Genomic DNA, 21241 nt, shown 5'->3' with positions numbered 1-21241 from the left:
TGTAGGAGATAATTACTTTGATTTTAATGAAAGTATAAGTGGCTGATGTTTAAATGCACATTTTTGAGATGCATAATTGCTAATAAAAAGTACAAATGGCAAAGGGCAACACAAAATACACTTCCTTTTTTAAATTTATATTGTTTTTACTACAAATGATAAATTCAATTCACCTTCCTTTGTATAGTATTAACATGCATTAATGTTTTGGCATTTCCTCAGTTTAAAAAGTTTCTTATTATATCCTCATCCTCCTATAAAATGTTTCCAAAATGAAAGGTAGTACCCACTCCTCTCCTAGAAGATTGAAATATTTTAGGAGATATTACAAAGGCAGAATATTCCCCCTAAAAGAGAAATAAAAAATATTAAAGGAAACAGAAATCCAGCCTCAGCTCCTGGCCTCCATCAGATATTTTGGTATCAGCCTATCTATAAGACAAAACACTGGGACAACCTAAAAGACAAAAGACTTTCACCCCATGACATAATAGGATTAGCCACTACCCATCTTGCAGCAAAGTTCATCACATGCAGTGATGGCCTCCTACGGGAACCGGCAGAAACGCAGTTCTGGTAGCAAAATTTGGAGCTCCACCCCAGAGCACCCAATTCGCACTGAAATATGTTGAAACGAAATGCATAAGCCACACCCACAGTGCGGTAGTAAACATTTTGGTAGCTCATCACTGATCACATGGCACCAGCGGACATTAGATCAGCCCAAGGTTCAACTAAACTTGATTCATACAGCCTACAAAGTTAGCTATCACTCCTTCATAGTCCTCTGGGAGCCTGAGAATAATCAATAGAATACATTTCTTGCACAGAAACAGGGAGCTCAAGAGCAAAGGTCAAATAACTCCATGTGTTCAGACAAACCCATGTTGTCCTGCCCATCAATAAACCATCTTTCCAATCAGTCTCCATATTTCCAGTGTCCTTCTCCCCACTTGGAACTGAACCCAGATGAATATTTGTGGAACAGAAATAATTAGCTGCTAACTCCATCTGGCTTTTTGTCCCTTTGGAAACCAGATGCGGCAGAAGAAGGGGAAAATTGGGCAGCAGTGGGAAGGGTGCAAACTCCTGCTGCAAAAAATGAAAGATCCAATGATGGGCAAAGAAGAAACCAGAAGCAAAAACCAGAAGCAAAAAAGAATTAGTGGCATTGTATTACATTGACAAACCTTACTGTAGAACAGTGAGGAAACTCTGCATTGGAGAGGAGAGTATGAAGATTTGGTTGATAGATAAACCAAAATTGGAGAGAATGGACAAATTAAATATGGGGGATAAATTCTGTGAGACTATAAAAGAGATATGTAAAGGAAATGAAGCATATATAGGAGTGAATGGACAAAGAATGCAGAGAATTAAAATTCAAAATGGCACTAAGCAGGGCTGTCCATTATCCCCAATGTTATTTGTAATGACAATAGAGACATTAACTAATAAGATAAGACAAGATAATACTTGGGGAGGATATAGAGTAGGAGAATTAGAAATTAGAATTAGAGAATTAGAAATTAGTGCAGGCAGATGGGTGTGTGATCCAAGGATTGACTAAATGCTGGCAACGTGAATTACAAGTAGATGTGCAAGAGATCAAGACTATAGTGGAGAATATAAGGAAAATTAAGAATACAAGGGTTAGGGAAATGAGGAGGAAAATATTACATTTATGGTATCACACACCCGCTCAACTTGCATACTTTCACAGAATGTTGTTGGCATGGGTGTCAAAATAAGAGGGTGTTTATACATATGTTTTGGGAATGTCTGGTAGTGCAGAAATTTTGGAAAGAAGTGTAAGAGAACACTAATAGAATGTTAAATATATGATGGACAATTACAATTACAAAATAAATTGTGGTATTAGTCAAAAGGAACAAGATGGGAGAATTTAGAGAAATAAAAGAAGCAGTGATAGAAAGGGCTCAAGTGCTAATATTGCTAGGCTGGAGGGATGCGACAAAATGGACAATACAAAATTGAAATCGGTACATGGTATATCACATTCAGTTTGAGATTATGGGTAAGAGAATGAATTCAGCTAATGAAACCAATCTGCAGGAACCGATGGGACAATGGGGCACGGTGAGATAAGAGGATATGTGGTCAGTAAAATTCAAGACCAAGCTATAAAGAATAAATTAGAATCACTTTATAGTATGTAATTAGATACATTGCTCTTGAGTTATAATGGTTTATTTATTTTATTTTTATTTTATTTATGTATTTATTTATTTTGTCCAATACACAATGAGGGGTTTAGTGGATATATATATACGAAAACATATATATATATGTTTTGTTGTGATGTTCCTTCAATATACCAGGGTGATTCGACACAAAATGTAACCCTTCCCTGGTACAGAGCTGAAGGGATTGGATACTGTAGCCTAGAGGATAATTCTCTGCCTTACAAGGCAAAGGTTGCAGGTTCAAGTCCCAGTGGGTATGGCTAGCTGATGAGGCCAAAATAAGGCCGAAATAGATCTATCCTAGTCTCCCTTAATTTTCAAATTCAGCTTAAACATGTGACATATATATATATATATATATATATATATATATATATATATATATATATATATTCGTAGATTTTCACAGGTACAGGTATGACGGTCTTGGTATATTCGGGTTTCTTCCCGTGTAGGATTTGGAAATTTCTGGCGACGTTTCGACGAGGTCTCACTCGTCATCTTCATCGTGTTCGCCTGAGAACAAGGACAGAGAACAAGGACAGAAACACCAGCCTGAAGATGACGAGTGAGACCTCGTCGAGACGTCGCCAGAAATTTCCAAATCCTACATTTCGGATACCGAACAAAATTTTTGGCAAAAATTTGCTTCGGTATCTGAACAAAAATTCGGATACCGAACAGCCACAGAAAATTTTGTTTATTATCCGAAATGAGGGGATGGGGTGAGAAGGAATGGGAGTCGGAATCCGACACGCCCATTCTGGCCGCCCATTAAACAGCCTCCCAGTCATGCTCCAACCTGTAGGGAGTGGGGGGGCAGCTACAATACCGGCAGTTTCAGGGGAGCTCCTTTCCTTTAAGCAGTTACACCAACTTTCTCTTTCCCAAGAGTAGCGATGGCAGCAGAGGCTTTCCTTAGAGCAGTAGCAGCACCGGGAACGTCAGAGGCTTCCCTTTCTCATCTCACGTTCCCGTCGCTGCTGCTTCTCTAAGGAAAGCCTCTGCTGCCGTCGCTACTCTCAGGAAAGAGAAAGTTGGTGTAACTGCTTAAAGGAAAGGAGCCCCCCCGAAACTGCCCCCACCCTAACTACAGCTTGGAGTGCTTAGACCTCATATCTTTATCCCATAGGAAATAAAGGAAATAGGGGCTGGAAACCAATTAAACCCATTTCCATTATTTCCTATGGGATAAATTAATTCGGTACTTGACCAAATCGGTTCTCGACCACAGTTTTGGAACGGATTATGGTCGAATACCGAGGTACCACTGTACATATATACATATATACATATATACATATATACATATGTACATATATACATATATACATATATACATATATACATATATACATATATACATATATACATATATACATATATACATATATACATATATACATATATACATATATACATATATACATATATACATATATACATATATACATATATACATATATACATATATACATATATACATATATACATATATACATATATACATATATACATATATACATATATACATATATACATATATACATATATGTTAAATGTTTATAGCTGGAATTTTAAAATTAAGGGAGACCAGGATAGATCTATTTCGGCCTTATTAGGCCTCATCAGCTGGCCACACCCACTCTTTTACTGGGATTCGATCTGGGAAGCTTCTGCATTGTAAAGCAGAGAGCTAGCAATTAGACCCATCCGATCTGAATCCTCTCAGCTCTGTACCAGGGAGGGGTATATGTTTTTTCTTATGTCGGATCACCCTGGTATATTTTTAAGGAACGTCACAGCTCCTTTTTTTTTTGCCTATAGGCCCAACCTAGGGCCACTGCAAGGCAGTAATATATTTATAGCCGACAAACTATATTTTGTATGTGTTAAATGTTTATAGCTGGAATTTTAAAATTAAGGGAGACCAGGATAGATCTATTTCGGCCTTATTAGGCCTCATCAGCTGGCCACACCCACTCTTTTACTGGGATTCGATCTGGGAAGCTTCTGCATTGTAAAGCAGAGAGCTAGCAATTAGACCCATCCGATCTGAATCCTCTCAGCTCTGTACCAGGGAGGGGTATATGTTTTTTCTTATGTCGGATCACCCTGGTATATTTTTAAGGAACGTCACAGCTCCTTTTTTTTTTTGCCTATAGGCCCAACCTAGGGCCACTGCAAGGCAGTAATATATTTATAGCCGACAAACTATATTTTGTATGTGTTAAATGTTTATAGCTGGAATTTTAAAATTAAGGGAGACCAGGATAGATCTATTTCGGCCTTATTAGGCCTCATCAGCTGGCCACAGATCGAATCCCAGTAAAAGAGTGGGTGTGGCCAGCTGATGAGGCCTAATAAGGCCGAAATAGATCTATCCTGGTCTCCCTTAATTTTAAAATTCCAGCTATAAACATTTAACACATACAAAATATAGTTTGTCGGCTATAAATATATTACTGCCTTGCAGTGGCCCTAGGTTGGGCCTATAGGCAAAAAAAAAAGGAGCTGTGACGTTCCTTAAAAATATACCAGGGTGATCCGACATAAGAAAAAACATATACCCCTCCCTGGTACAGAGCTGAGAGGATTCAGATCGGATGGGTCTAATTGCTAGCTCTCTGCTTTACAATGCAGAAGCTTCCCAGATCGAATCCCAGTAAAAGAGTGGGTGTGGCCAGCTGATGAGGCCTAATAAGGCCGAAATAGATCTATCCTGGTCTCCCTTAATTTTAAAATTCCAGCTATAAACATTTAACACATACAAAATATAGTTTGTCGGCTATAAATATATTACTGCCTTGCAGTGGCCCTAGGTTGGGCCTATAGGCAAAAAAAAAAGGAGCTGTGACGTTCCTTAAAAATATACCAGGGTGATCCGACATAAGAAAAAATATACATATATACATATATACATATATACATATATACATATATACATATATACATATATACATATATACATATATACATATATACATATATACATATATACATATATACATATATACATATATACATATATACATATATACATATATACATATATACATATATACATATATACATATATACATATATACATATATACATATATACATATATACATATATACATATATACATATATACATATATACATATATACATATATACATGTGAATGATGAGGCAGCAGCCATCTCGATCAACGGAACATAGAAACTTTAATAAAACCACTTAGCTTTCGTTAGCGTGCTGCTAACTTCGTCACAGTATTAAAATGCCATGGGAGACAATCACCTTTATAAAGCATTATTCAGTCTGCTCATTGCTCGCGTCATAGGGCCACACCCTTCCCTCCCCTCTGCGGCCAGCGTCACACCCAGACTCCGGCAACCTACTGAAAGCGCAAATGAAACATCAGCGTGGAGGGTACTCCCATATATACAAGGGGTATCCGAAACAGCCGCACGCATACTGGCACCCCACGGGGTCAAAGTAGCGCATAAGCCAGATCAAACTTTAAGAAAATCAGTAATGCGCCCGAAGGAAACCTTAGTGAAGGAGGAGTCCTCCTCGGTAATTTACCATATAAACTGCAATAATTGTGCACACCACTATGTGGGGGAAACGGCAAAAAGATTGAGAACTCGTATACACGAACACAAATTGGCGGTCCGACGTCATGAACAGCGTTCCCAGATTTGGATACACATGGAGGAGCAGGATCATGGCTTCGATTTCCAGGGAACTGAGATTCTGGCGCGAGATGAAACCAAGGGAGGTCGCCTCCTAAAAGAAGCCTGGTTCTCTAATGAAAATTCTTTAAATAGACATATTGATATGCCATCGGCATACCAGGCTTTAAGGCACCAGCAACGACTTAAAGGGGATAGGTCATTAGGATTGGATAAAGCCCCTAACAGAATTCCCCAGGCCGGGCATAGAAACCAGCTAAATGAGGGTAGAGCAACCCCCAACGGGAAGCAAGGGAACATACTGGAGCAACATAGAGGTAGAGGGGGAGGGGCACAATGCAGTTCCAACACAGGGGACAAGGGGGGATTAGAACAGTGCAGACCTAAGACGAGGGCATGGGCAAAAAAATTGCAAGAGCAGACATGTACCACTATAGAAAGTAACAACGATAATGGGGGGGGGGAAAGTAATACCGAACACCTCCGAAGTATTGCCTCATAACTCCACCTCCTCCCTTGGGGAGGGAAAGAGGCAACAGACACGAGTAAAAGCGGTAGATCCCCCTTTAGCCAGCATGAGCAAGCCCACAATTAGGCTTGCCGCAGAGGGGAGGGAAGGGTGTGGCCCTATGACGCGAGCAATGAGCAGACTGAATAATGCTTTATAAAGGTGATTGTCTCCCATGGCATTTTAATACTCTGACGAAGTTAGCAGCACGCTAACGAAAGCTAAGTGGTTTTATTAAAGTTTCTATGTTCCGGTGATCGAGATGACTGCTGCCTCATCATTCACACACATACCTGGAACTCGCATTTTTAGGACTATTCTTGACATATATACATATATACATATATACATATATACATATATACATATATACATATATACATATATACATATATACATATATACATATATACATATATACATATATACATATATACATATATACATATATACATATATACATATATACATATATACATATATACATAGATACATAGATACATAGATACATAGATACATAGATACATAGATACATAGATACATAGATACATAGATACATAGATACATAGATACATAGATACATAGATACATAGATACATATATACATATACACATATACACATATACACATATACACATATATACATATATACATACACACACACACACACACACACACATATATATATATATAATGTTTTTAGCTGAAATTTTAAAATTAAGGGAGACTAGGATGGCACCATTTCGGCCTTGTTCTGGCCTCATCAGCTAGCCACACCCTTCCTTACTGGGATTTGATCTGGCAGCCTCTGCCTTATAAGGCAGAGAGTTAGCAGTTGAGCCACCAGACCTTGATCCCTCCAGCTCTGTACCAGGGAGGGGCTATATGTTTTTTTATGTCGGATCACCCTAGTATATTGAAGGAACATCACAGCTCCTTTTTTGCCTCTAGGCCCAACCCAGGACCATTTCAAGGCAGTTAATTTATTCATAGCCGACAACTATATCCTGTATGTATCAAATGTTTTTAGCTGAAATTTTAAAATTAAGGGAGACTAAGATGGCACCATTTCGGCCTTGTTCTGGCCTCATCAGCTAGCCACACCCTTCCTTACTGGGATTCGATCTGGCATCCTCTGCCTTGTAAGGCAGAGAGTTGGCAGTTATATACATACACACATAGAAAAATACATGATGAAGCTTATAGAGGAGATACTCATAGTAAAATATAACTCCCACCAATACTTAAATTATGATTGATACAGAAGTATATGGATGATCAGAATAACAAAATGATAGAATAACAGAATAACAACAGAAACCAGTTTTTCCCCTGTCTATTTGGTACAGAACCGAATAACAGACCTGGAAGAGACCTTGGAGGCTTTATAGTTTAAATCTTTGTTGAAGAATGGAACCATATAACCTTTCAGACAAATTGCTACTCAACTAATTAATTGTACTGACTGTCAGGAAAATTTTACTTATTTCTACCTTTTTTCTCATACTTATGTCAGAGTGTGCAAAGTGTGACTATGTGAGACAACCCAGGGGCAAATACAGTAAACAGATTTGTATTTAAACAGTGATTTTATGTACAAAGTATATATACATATATGTACTTTAGTGAGACCTCAAACAAACAGCATGGAAGCACATATGGAGAGATAGATGCACCTCAACAGTGCCTCTTATTATTACCGGCTTTTAAAATGATATCAGCCTGAAAAATTCTGACAACTTAATTTGATTCCAAATGAAGAAAATATTAAAACTTTCAACAATAGTTCAAATGATAATTTTTATGTCAAGATGCTTTTTGAAAGAAAAGAAATGTCCAGTGCAAAAGGAATACCTGCCAAGCATGCAGATTTGGAAGATCAGTTTTTTTACACAACATAGTTTTCCTCCTATTGAATCTCAAAACGTGCAGAGTCTGCAAAGCATGAGCCACATAATAAACAGCACTGTAGACACTGTAGCTTTGTCCAGTCATTTCCATTTCAAACACGGGTGCAGGAAGATCTTCTAGCTTCATCTTCCCAGTACACTGCCTACTGTGTGTTTCTTGTAACCCCTCTCCTGATATCACTCTGCTGGGGGATGAACAAAAACAAAGGAAGCACATTAAGATCACACAGGAATAGCATGGAGAATCTGATCACATTCCTAATCTAGAGACGGTGATTACAAGAAGAAGGACAAACTTTTAAAAACAGATTCAGTCCTCATTGGTCATAGGATGGTCTTAACCCATACTTGGAGGTTAGCTCCACCCCTTGAGATCCATTTTCTCCACTAAGAAAAAACATCAAAGACTGTACAGAAGGCAACTTCAGTTCAACAACAATCAACATATATTGACCCCAGGGGATTGTCACAAAGATAACAAAAGCTGGGTATCAGAGTCATTGCTGCAGATTTTCTCCCTCTGTTCTCCTCTGCCAGAATACCTGTTCAAACTTTGATGCTATTCAAAAAATGAATTCACAATCTCCTGGATTTTCAAATAGACAATACTGGATTTTCAATTAGGTGCACTCTCAGATATAAACCTTGAATTAATCGTTAATTAGTTGTTGGAATAATACAACCTTTATTGTAGGAAAGGATGCAAGAGAGACATTTTTAAGAGTGAAGATGTTGTTCCTCCTGGTATTCTTGGTGAAGAAAACAGTGGCTTTGAGCTGTACTGCAAGCGATGCTTTCACTGTTCCACATGAGTGGTACCAAGCTGGTGACTTCATTATTGGTGGGATGGTGTCCCACATCATTTACAACTTTTTTGAAATTAATTTTAAGGAGAATCCTTATTTAACAACTTATGATATAACAAAGTAAGAATTTTTATCTTTTTGTAACATTAGTAAATTTCCCCAAAATTGCTTATGAGAGAAAAAGTGTTCAGCATAAATGGAGGCTTTTTATCTAAACTAAGTCTCTCTGTCCTTCAAATGTTTCTTGACAAAGTGAATTTTCTTGATTTTATGGTAAAGTATTTTTAATATAACGTATGAAACTTTGGTGCATAACATCTTTTAAAGAACATTAAATCAGCTTAAGGTAATAGGTTTTTTAAAAAAAAAAATCTGCCTTGTGATACCTAACAAAACATACATACAATAAATGGCTTATACAGATTGCAATCATTCATATTTTGTTTTGTGAAAAATGTATTAGAAAAAAAATGTGATACTGTGAAAAAAGCACTATTTTTACTTCTGGTAGCAGATATTTGCTGCAAATCATGCGAACCCTGTAGAAAAAGCAAATTTGATCTTTGGACCAATGATTCAGCATTTTAGAAAACCAAAAGAAATGTTAGATATTAATATAGAAATGATGCCACCTTGCTTATGAGAATAATCAGCTTCCTTTTTCAACTGGGGTATTTAAATCATTTGCAGTGTAATAATGAAGTTCTATCAGCACATCCTTGCCTTGGTGTTTGCTGTGAAGGAGATCAATGAGGACTCTCAGATCTTGCCCAATGTCACTCTTGGGTTCCACATCTACGACAGTTACAACAATCCAAGGATGACCTATTGCACCACCCTGGACCTGCTTTTTAAATCCCAGAAATTTGTCCCTAATTATAAATGTGATAGCCAGAAAAATCTCATGGCTGTTGTTGGGGGATTGGATTTTGTCACATCATTTTTTATAGCTGAAATTATAGGATTCTTCAAGATTCCACAAGTAAGTTCTGAAGGGGTTGAACAGAAAATTCTTAATTTTATGTTTATTATGGAATAATTAATGGGCATCAAAGATTAAACTTAATTTTCTGCTAAGATGTTCTGCATTGCTTATAGTCTACTTAGCATTATTTTCTTAAACTACAATGCCAGTTACAGAAACTGAATATCAGACATCATTCCATAGCTCCAAAGCTGAGAGATCATTTGAACTGGTTCTTGACTAGTACAGTGTTCTCTCGATTTTCGCAGGTTCGAACTTCGCGAAAAGCCTATACAGTACCACGGTTTTTAAAAAATATTAATTAAAAAATACTTTACAGTTCCCCCCCCCCTATACTACGGTTTTTCCTGCCTGATGACATCATATGTTATCACCAAACATTCATCCACCTTTAATTAAAAAAAAATTAAATAAACTTTAATAAATAAACATGGTAAGTAATAATCTAAATGGTTGCTAGGGGAATGGGAAATTGTAATTTAGGGGTTTAAAGTGTTAAGGGAAGGCTTGTGACACTGTTCATAGCCAAAAATAGTGAATTTACTTCCGCATCTCTACTTCGCAGAAATTCAACTTTCGCGGGCGGTCTCGGAACGCATCCCCTGCAAAAATCGAGGGAACACTGTACATATATTTGAAATATTTCCCAATAAATTTATTTCTATATTCTTTAAAGAGGGAAAAATATCACTTAGATATATTTTATTTGAAAAAAAGACAGGAAAATTAAATTTGACCCAAAGACTCAACATAAATTTACTGCAATTTCTTTTAGCTGACATACGGCACATTAGCCTATGAGGCATTTCAGACCACTAAGCTTTCTTCACAATATTTCATGGTCCTCAAAGAGGACCATCAGTACATTGGGATCATCCAACTGCTTCATTATTTCAAGTGGACATGGATTGGGATATTTTCTGCAGATAACAAAGAAGGAGAAAATTTCTTACAGAAAATGCAGCCCTTGCTTTCACAGAACGGAATCTGCTCAGCGTTTATAGAACAGCTTGATCGACAAAGCCACTTGGAAGCCTTCTACGAATTTTATCAAACAATCTCAATGACTTCCATTAATATGATGGATAGCAAAACCAATGTATTTCTTGTTTATGGGGAATCCTGGACAATTATGTGGCTAAGATTTGTAGTATTTCTGGTGGATCCTGAAAAAAAGGGAACTGAATTATTTCGAAAGGTGTGGATAATGACCGCAAAGATTGATTTTGTATTATCAGGCATTCAAATTACATCAGACCTCAACATGTATCATGGGGCTATTTCCTTTACTGTTCACTCAAGAGCAGTTGCAGATTTCAGAGAATTTCTTAAGGCCATAAATCCACTTTCAGACTCCAACGATGGGTTTCGACAGGAGGTATGGCAACAGTCATTTGATTGTGCATTTCCAAAATGCACAACAGAGTTACTAGGAGTGCAAAATAGGACATGCTCTGAGGAGATGAAGCTGGAAGATCTTCCCGCACCTCTCTTTGAAATGGAAATGACTGGCCAAACTTACAGCATCTATAATGCTGTTTACGCTATAGCTCATGCTTTGCAGGCTCTATATACATTACGGTACAATAGAAAAAAATATGAGCTTCAACATCTGCAGTCTTGGCAGGTATTCTTTCTACATTAGACACATCTTTAAAAAAATGAGTAGGTTGATGTACAATTATCTTTACTCCCTATTTGGAAAGTCTTAATATTTTCAGCATGTGGAAACAAGTGTGAGTAATAAAGTAGAAATAAGGAAAAATGTGAAACACTGGATCTAGCTATTTGTCTGAAATGGCATAGGATATTCTTCTTGAGCAGAGTGTTTGACTAGACCACCAAAGTCCCTTCTGACTCTGTAGTAATTGTCTAGTATATACAGAAAAAAAATATGGTATGATTTATGATTTGGATGTTATTAGGTGTTATTTAGTAAATCACCCTATCTTGCACAATAAGAGATAGTTAAAATAGAAACATAGAAACATAGAAACATAGAAGACTGACGGCAGAAAAAGACCCCAAGGTCCATCTAGTCTGCCCTTTTACTATTTCCTGTATTTTATCTTACAATGGATATATGTTTATCCCAGGCATGTTTAAATTCGGTTACTGTGGATTTACCAACCACGTCTGCTGGAAGTTTGTTCCAAGGATCTACTACTCTTTCAGTAAAATAATATTTTCTCATGTTGCCTTTGATCTTTCCCCCAACTAACTTCAGATTGTGTCCCCTTGTTCTTGTGTTTCCTTTCCTGTTAAAGACACTTCCCTCCTGAACCCTATTTAACCCTTTAACATATTTAAATGTTTCGATCATGTCCCCCCTTTTCCTTCTGTCTTCCAGACTATACAGATTGAGTTCATTAAGTCTTTCCTGATACGTTTTATACTTAAGACCTTCCACCATTCTTGTAGCCCGTCTTTGGACCCGTTCAATTTTGTCAATATCTTTTTGTAGGTGAGGTCTCCAGAACTGAACACAGTACTCCAAATGTGGTCTCACCAGCGCTCTATATAAGGGGATCACAATCTCCCTCTTCCTGCTTGTTATACCTCTAGCTATGCAGCCAAGCATCCTGCTTGCCTTTCCTACCGCCCGACCACACTGCTCACCCATTTTAAGACTGTCAGAAATCACTACCCCTAAATCCTTCTCTTCTGAAGTTTTTGCTATCGCAGAACTGCCAATGCAATACTCAGATTTAGGATTCCTTTTCCCCAAGTGCATTATTTTACATTTGGAAACATTAAACTGCAGTTTCCATTGCTTTGACCATTTATCTAGTAACGCTAAATCATTTACCATATTACAGACCCCTCCAGGAATATCAACCCTATTGCACACTTTAGAGTCATCAGCAAATAGGCAAACCTTCCCTACCAAACCTTCTCCTATGTCACTCACAAACATATTAAAAAGAATAGGACCCAGAACAGACCCTTGTGGCACACCGCTTGTAACCTGTCTCTGCTCAGAATACTCGCCATTAACAATAACTCTCTGATGTCTATGCTTCAGCCAGCTTGAAATCCACTGAACTATCCAGGGATTAATTCCAATCTTCACTAATTTATCTATCAGCTCTTTATGTGGAACCATATCAAAGGCTTTGCTGAAGTCCAGATAGGCAATATCCACGGCACCACCTTGATCCAACACCTTTGTGACATAGTCAAAGAACTCAATGAGATTAGTCTGACACGATTTGCCTTCAGTAAAGCCATGCTGATTTGGGTCCAATAAGTTATTGTTTTTTAGATGCTGATTTATCCTCTTTTTGAGTAGCGTCTCCATCATTTTAACTACAATTGATGTCAAGCTAACTGGCCTGTAGTTACCAGCTTCTTCTCTACTGCCCTTCTTGTGGATAGGCACAACACTGGCCATTCTCCAATCCTCAGGAACATCTCCTGTTAACAGGGATTGGTTAAACAAATCAGTCAGGGGGGTAGCAATGACAGATCTGAGTTCTTTAAGAACTCTGGGGTGGATGCCATCTGGACCCATTGCCTTATTTATCTTTAATCTTTCAAGTTCTTCTAAGACATCGGCTTCTAAGATCACTGGAGCTGAATCCGTACAGCTGGAAGCAATGCTATATCCCTCTATAGTATTATTTTGTAAGGTGTCTTTTGAGAAAACTGAACAGAAGTAGCTATTGAAATGGTCAGCGATCTCCTTATTTCCATCAATGGATGTATTATTCCCGGTACTAAGCTTTGTGATGCTGCAGTTTTTCTTCTTCCTATCACTAATATATCTGAAGAAGGTTTTATCCCCCTTCTTTACAGATTTTGCTATTTCTTCCTCTTTTGAGGCTTTAGCAGCATGTATTATCTGTTTTGCCTCCTTCTGTCTCATTTTATACACCTCTCTATCAGCTATACTTCCAGACTCTTTATACCTCCTATAGGCAGCCTTTTTTTCATTGACTATAGCCCTTACATCATTGCTAAACCATAGCGGTTTCTTCTTCCTTTTACCTTTAGTTACTTGCTTTACATAAAGTCTTGTGGCTTTTAAGATGGCCTTTTTTAATACAGTCCACTGGATGCTCGCTCCTGCCATTTTATCCCTCCCCTTTAATTCATTATTTAAATATTCCCCCATTGCATTAAAATTTGTTTTTCTGAAATCCAATACTTTGGTTGCAGTATAGGATTGCTCACAATCAGTTTTTACATCAAACCACAAACATAGATGGTCACTGCAACCTAAATTTTCTCCCACCTTGACCTCTGAAACCCGATTCCCATTTGTAAAAACTAAATCTAGAATATTCTCCCCTCTAGTTGGTGTCTTAACTAGCTGTGCCATAGCTGCTCCTGTAAAGGCCTCTACTATATTCTTACTTTTGCATGTAAGGGCACTGGGGATATTCCAGTCAACATCAGACATGTTGAAATCACCCATAACCACAATATCTCCCTTTACTGCCATTAGGGTAATCTCATCCACCATCTTGTTGTCATGTTCCTCAGATTGCCCTGGAGGCCTATAGATCACCCCAATTCTAATGACAGAACCATCTTTATTTTGCATGCAAATCCAGAGGGTCTCCAGATCTTTACATGTATTTTGAATTAGTATTGTTTTTAGACTTTCTTTAACATAAATGGCTACTCCACCTCCACTTCTCTCTATTCTATCCTTCCTATACAGTGTATATCCTGGTATGGATATTTCCCATTCATTAGAATCCTTAAACCATGTCTCAGTTATGGCAACCAGATCCAAATTATCTCTAGATATTATGGCCATTAACTCACAGAGCTTGTTGCTCAAGCTTCGAGCATTCGTGTACATTACCCGAAGAACATTATTTTCATTATTAGTTTGCCCCTTATCATCAACAACTACATCTATTTTATTTACAGCTCCCTTTTCATAAGCTTCCAGAAACTGATGTATCCTCATTGGTCGGGGACAGAAATCCTCCACATCTGGTACATCTCTGTCCCCTTTACCTAGTTTAAATGCCTGTCCAAAAAAGTTCTGAATTCCTCACCGAGCACCTGGGTTCCTCTGTATGATGGATGCAAACCATCCCTCTTAAACAACTCCCTATTAGACCACCTACTGACATCATGACTTACATAACCAAAACCTTCAGCTTTACACCACTGCCTTAACCACACATTAAACTCTCTGATACAACTTGTTTTACCCTCCTGGCCACAAACCGGTAACACCTCTGAGAAAGTCACTGAATCGGTTATTTTACCCAGCTCCACACTTAGACTTTGAAAATCTCTTTTTACTATATTAATATTTCTCTGGGACAAATCGTTTGTGCCAAGATGCACCACCACATCAACTTTATTACCTTTACTCACAGCCCTGACAATGTTTGTAATCCGCCTCCTGTCCCTGTGAGATTCTTTTTCATTGCTCCCTCCAAAAACAATCCATTTTTCAAGAACTTTTTGTGTGGCTCATGAAATTTTCCTTCTCTGACAAGCAGAACTTTCTCCATAGTGGATGGAACTATCATTCAGGATGGGTTGACCTCGCCCAATCCGATAAGGACTGAGTCTGTTAATTTAAATACTGCGGGCACTTTTGCCTTCCTCCCACAGTTATGACTCAGTCTTCAATATGGACAGGAGTGGTCTTGTTCTATCCTAGAATTGATAGTTTCATTAGCTGATATTTCAAGATTTCACCATTTTCATCAAGTGTGAGATTTTTTCCATCAGATCTGCTGGCAATACCATCATTACTGGTTCTAGCTGGGCAACACAAGCAATAAGGGGCCTTGGCCTTGCTCTAGTCTTGATTGGACTAAGGGTGAGACATCTGTGGCCTCCTTCCCCCTTAAATTGGCAACTGGCAACTCCAAATCTCAACCAAAAATGCTCTATCCTACACGTAGGCAAAAAGAATCAGAGCACCAAATACAAGCTGAACAAACAAGATCTTACAGACAACCCTCACTTCTTTAAAGACGTTAAAATACTCATATCAAATGATCTTAGTGCCAAAGCCCACTGCAACAACATCGCCAAAAAGGCTTCAAGTGTAATACCACGTAGCTTCTGCTCCAGTAATCTCACATTACTAAACAGAGCATAAAAAACTTTTGCCAGACCAATTCTTGAATACAGCTCATCTGTCTGGAACCAGGGGTGGGCTACTGCCCGGATGGGGGGAACGCAGTGGGATAGCAAAAATTTGCATTGAAAAATGAAAGAAAATGCAGGGAGCAATACCCAAAGTGTGGTAGTAAAAAATGTGGTAGTCCTTCATTGTCTGGAATCCACCCCACATTTCAGACATAAGCACTCTAGAAAATGTCCAGAGATACTTTACTAGAGGAGCTCTCCACTCCTTCACTTGCAACAGAATACCCTACGCATCTAGACTTACAATTCTATGTTTAGAAAGCTTAGAACTACATTGCCTTAAACATGACCTAAGCATAATCCATAAAATCATCTGCTACAATCTCCTTCCTGTCAATGACTATTTCAGCTTCAAACACAACAACACATGGCATACAACAGATATAAACTTAAAGTAAATTGCTCTAAACTCAATTGCAGGAAATCTGACTTTAATAATAATAATAATAGTAATAATAATAATAATAATAATAATAATAATAATAATAATAATAAACCCCACATTAAAACCATACAACACAATCATTCCATGCATTAACTATATATATCTGGTGGTATCTTAGTTCCCCCATGTCTGGCGACATAGGCGGGTCTTTTGCAACTTACGAAAGGCAAGGAGGCAATTGAATAATTGATGCATGGAACTCATTACCAGAGCAATCATGGGCTTCCCTTGGTATGACCATGTTACACGAACACTCCACAGTCTGCACTCGTTGCCAATCAGTTACCGGTCACAATTCAAAGAGTTGGTTATGACCTATAAAGCCCTTCATGGCATCGGACCAGAATATCTCCGGGACCGCCTTCTGCCGCACGAATCCCAGTGACTAGTTAGGTCCCATTTTAATCAATTGGATTTGTACTGTTTTATTGTTGTGAGCCACTCTGAGTCTTTGGAGAGGGGTGTCATACAAATCTAATAAATAAATAAATAAATAAATAATATCATTCCCTGCTCCCTTGCTGCTCCAATCAATGCTGCTGGCCTAAGCATTTTTAAAAACTTTTCTTACCTTCACACACTCTGAGAAGGAGTAAGAGCAGAGCTGCATAATCTTAAAGTGAGGAGAGCCAGTCGAACCACCAGTAACCAGTGTGCACGTGTGCAAGAAGACTTGAAAGCCAACAGTCAGTAGGGGTGAAATAAATGTGATGCATTTTACATGTGGCATCCATAACATGAAACAAACATGTCTCCCAGAACTCGGCCTTTCGTTTATCTATCAAAGAATGCAATAGTCTGAGATTCAAATTTTTTGCTAAAGGAAGTTAGTCAAATCTAAAAATCTCAAACAGCTTTTTTCCATTGAGGACAGATTTCATCAATCTTGAATTAATCACAATTGAAGTTACATAATGCCAAAAGCCTATTTTCATTCTGTTTCAATTCATTCTTACCTTTCCTTAAAATAATATCAAATTAATAATAGGGTAGATATGTATATTTCCATGCAATATCAATTATCAAATTTCAAAGCATAGTTATAGGAATGGTAAGGATAAAACACAAATATGATGTTCTCTTTTCTATTATATTGCTTTCAATTTTTCTCTTTCTTCTCTTCTCTTTCAAGTAGCTTCATTCATTTCTTCAAGGCATTTCTTTCAACAATTCAGCTGGGGAGAGAGTGTTCCTGAATGAGAAAGGGGAAACAACAGGTGGATTTGACATCACTAACTTGATCACTTTTCCAAATAGATCCTTTCAGAGAATTAGAGTTGGAAAGCTGGATCTACAGGCTCCAAACGGGAAGGAATTATACATCTATGAAGATACGATTGTATGGAATACAGCTTTTAACCAGGTATCAAATTAGCAAATTGACTATGCCTTAATCCAGTGATGGCAAACCTATGGAGAAAAAAAGAAAAAAATCAAACTGTTTTAAATATCTTCTTTTTCAAAACATTTTCAAATTCATCACCAGGTTCTTCCAGTTTCTCATTGCAATGGCCCTTGTCTCCCTGGATCCAGGAAGAAAGGGATTGAGGGGGATCAATTCTGCTGCTATGACTGTGTTCCATGCCCAGAAGGGAAGATTTCAGTTCAAAATGGTAGGGTAGGAATTCCACCATTTTCAACAGACTTAAGCAAACATTAATAACCTACTTGGATGCATAAATTTCATAATATTACTTTCAATACTATGGAATACGAGAATATGTGCAACAGAGAGTTGATATGAGAGGTCCTTGGTGCTCTATGAGCTTGCTTGTTTTCTTGCCCTAACCAGACAACATTACCCTAACCAGACAACACTATCAGTGCTGGTAAGGAGTGTTGTTTGCTGTCAGTTGCCTGGGTATCTATCTATCTATCTATCTATCTATCATCTATCTATCTATCTATCTATCTATCTATCTATCTATCTATCTATCTATCTATCTATTTGACTTCTATGCTGCCCTTCTCAAGTGACTCAGTGAAAGGACTTTATTTGAACTAGCCCAAACCCATCTCAGTAAGCAAACAACACTCCTTCGAGCACTGGTAATGGTACATTTTTAGGGTAATTAAACATTGCAAGAAAAGAAATAAGTAAGCTCAGACATCACCAAGCACCCCTCAATAATATAGAATGAATATATTAGTGGTGGGAAACTCATATCATCATGTGATGCATCATGACTTTTCTTCCTTTGCTAAACTGGACGTGGGAGGGGCCAGCACATGACACATCCAGCACATGGGCCATAAGTTTTACAACATGAATAAATATCCTTGACTTTCCTTCCAGATATGGACGACTGTATTGAATGTTCAGAAGACCATTACCCAAATACAGGAAAGAAGGGATGTATCCTGAAAGTGGTGATTTTTCTAACCTTTGAAGAAACCTTAGGAATCAGTTTAGTCTTAGCAACTCTTTGTTTCTTCTTCTTGACATCTTGGGTATTTGGAATTTTTATTAAGCACAGAGATACTCCCATTGTCAAAGCCAACAATCGGTCACTCACCTATACCCTCCTTATCTCTCTTCTGCTCTGTTTTCTATCCTCTTTCTTTTTCCTCAGTCAACCTGGAAAAGTGTCCTGCCTTCTCCGACAATCAACGTTTGGAATCACTTTTTCTGTTGCCATTTCTAGTGTACTGGCCAAAACCATCACTGTGGTGGTGGCCTTTTGGGCCTCTAAACCAGGATCTTCAATGAGGAAATGGGTGGGGAAAAGATTGGCTTTTTCTGTTGTCCTCTTGGGCTCTCTCTTACAAGCATGTATTTGTATTCTTTGGTTGTCAACATCTCCCCCATTCCCCGAGTTGGACATGCACTCAGAGATCCAAGAAATTATTTTACAATGCAATGAGGGCTCAGCTTTGTTCTTCTACTGTGTTTTGGGCTACATGGGTATCTTGGCCATTGCCAGCTTCATTGTGGCTTTTCTTGCCCGTAAATTACCTGACAGCTTTAACGAAGCCAAGTTCATCACCTTCAGCATGTTGGCCTTTTGCAGTGTGTGGATATCCTTCTTTCCAGCCTATCTGAGCACAAAAGGAAAAGCCATGGTAGCTGTCGAGGTGTTCTCCATCTTGTCTTCTAGTGCTGTATTATTGGCATGCATATTTCTACCAAAATGTTATATCATTGTTTTCCGGCCTGACCTCAATCACAGGGAACAACTCGCAAAGAGACATTAGTACATCATTTGATATTTCTGGCTCAGATAAATTATTGAGAAAAGAAATAAAAAGATTGCATGCTGTAAGAAACATATGCAAAGTTATAGGAACAATTATTGTTAGTATTTTTCTCAAAGAAGGATTCGTTTGAGGTATTTATGATTATTAAGATTTATTATGATTAGCCATTTCAAAAGAAGTGCTTGTGTGGCTGTGTCATCACCATATTCCAAGATTTTTTGAACCTACTGTTTTCTTATTTTCATTCCACTTGATTTTGGTCCACGGGCTTTCTTGCTTTCTTTTAAGATATTTCAGCTATTGGCTCAAATGATGTCCAAAGCTTGTTGAAACATGTTCATCAGTTTTATACTATCCATTCCTAAAATTTTGCATAAATAGAATAAAAAGCTGATTATCATTTTATGAACATATAGTTAGCACAGTATGGTAGGATAGCAGTTTTGGATTTGTAAGAGTTCTTTCAAATGTAAAAAAAATTAAGTTTCTAAATCTTTTACTTTTAACTTCATTTTTTAAAAGGCTGACATAATTTGTTTACATTCCTATGCATAGACCTTAAGCAATAAATCACATTACTTAAATCTTCAAGTGTGCATCTGGTTTTTTTTCTGCCTGATTAATTTTTACTTTAAAAAAAACCACTGCAGACCAATGGAAAGCTTTAGTAGGACATCTGACCTACAAGCAAAAGCAGTGGCTGACCACACAACAGTGAACACTCTCCTGCACTGTGTGTGTAATTTGTTCAATTTGACAGTACAGAACAGAACAAATGCAGCTTTGGTGTAACTGGTATCCCTTGCTCCTCTGACATCAACAACAGCCTTGGTACTACAATTCATGTTGTAAAAGAGTCACAGGGGCTTACAAGAAAGATTGTGAGGACAATCAAACATTAAGAAATCACTGCACAACCTAAAACCATCTCTATCTATTGGACCTGACATACTATGTGCATACTTCTTAAAAAAAACTCCTCAACTCTGGCTGAACCCCTAAGCATAATTTTCAAAATATATTCTATAACTAGATCCTTACCGAAACTCTGGTCTCTAGCCACTGTCATCCCTATTTTCAAAAAGGGTGATCCTAGCAATATTGAAAATTATAGACCAATCTCCTTGACCTGTGTCATTTGCAAAGTCATGGAATCCATCATTAATCAATCCATTACACTCCACCTTGAAACAAATAACCCACTTTCCAACAAACAATTTGGTTTCAGAAAAAAATTATCCTGCAACCTGCAACTTTTACACTGCAAAAACATATGGACTACCTAAATTGACCAGGGTAAATCAATTGATGCAATCTACATAGACTTTTGCAAAGCCTTTGATTCAGTAGTTCATGACAAACCTC

General features: G+C 37.8%; 2 protein-coding genes across 2 annotated transcripts in view; one reads left to right on the top strand and one right to left on the bottom strand.

The window, feature by feature from the left end:
• LOC139154299 (uncharacterized) overlaps positions 1-21241 on the bottom strand; it is a 1065525-nt gene that overhangs the window by 853567 nt on the left and 190717 nt on the right. The gene's annotated exons all lie outside the window — the stretch shown is intronic.
• LOC139176006 (vomeronasal type-2 receptor 26-like) lies at positions 9166-19873 on the top strand. Its single transcript, XM_070767480.1, has 6 exons — positions 9166-9236; positions 9807-10098; positions 10877-11728; positions 17814-18041; positions 18165-18291; positions 18975-19873. Exons 2-6 carry the CDS (start codon positions 9814-9816, stop codon positions 19871-19873), a joined length of 2391 nt encoding a protein of 796 aa, XP_070623581.1. The 5' UTR covers positions 9166-9236; positions 9807-9813.

This window comes from Erythrolamprus reginae, chromosome Z (genome assembly GCF_031021105.1).
Source record: "Erythrolamprus reginae isolate rEryReg1 chromosome Z, rEryReg1.hap1, whole genome shotgun sequence".
Lineage (NCBI taxonomy): Eukaryota > Metazoa > Chordata > Lepidosauria > Squamata > Dipsadidae > Erythrolamprus > Erythrolamprus reginae.
The sequence above is the reverse complement of the archived record's forward strand: the minus strand, read 5'-3'. Positions and strand labels throughout refer to the sequence as shown.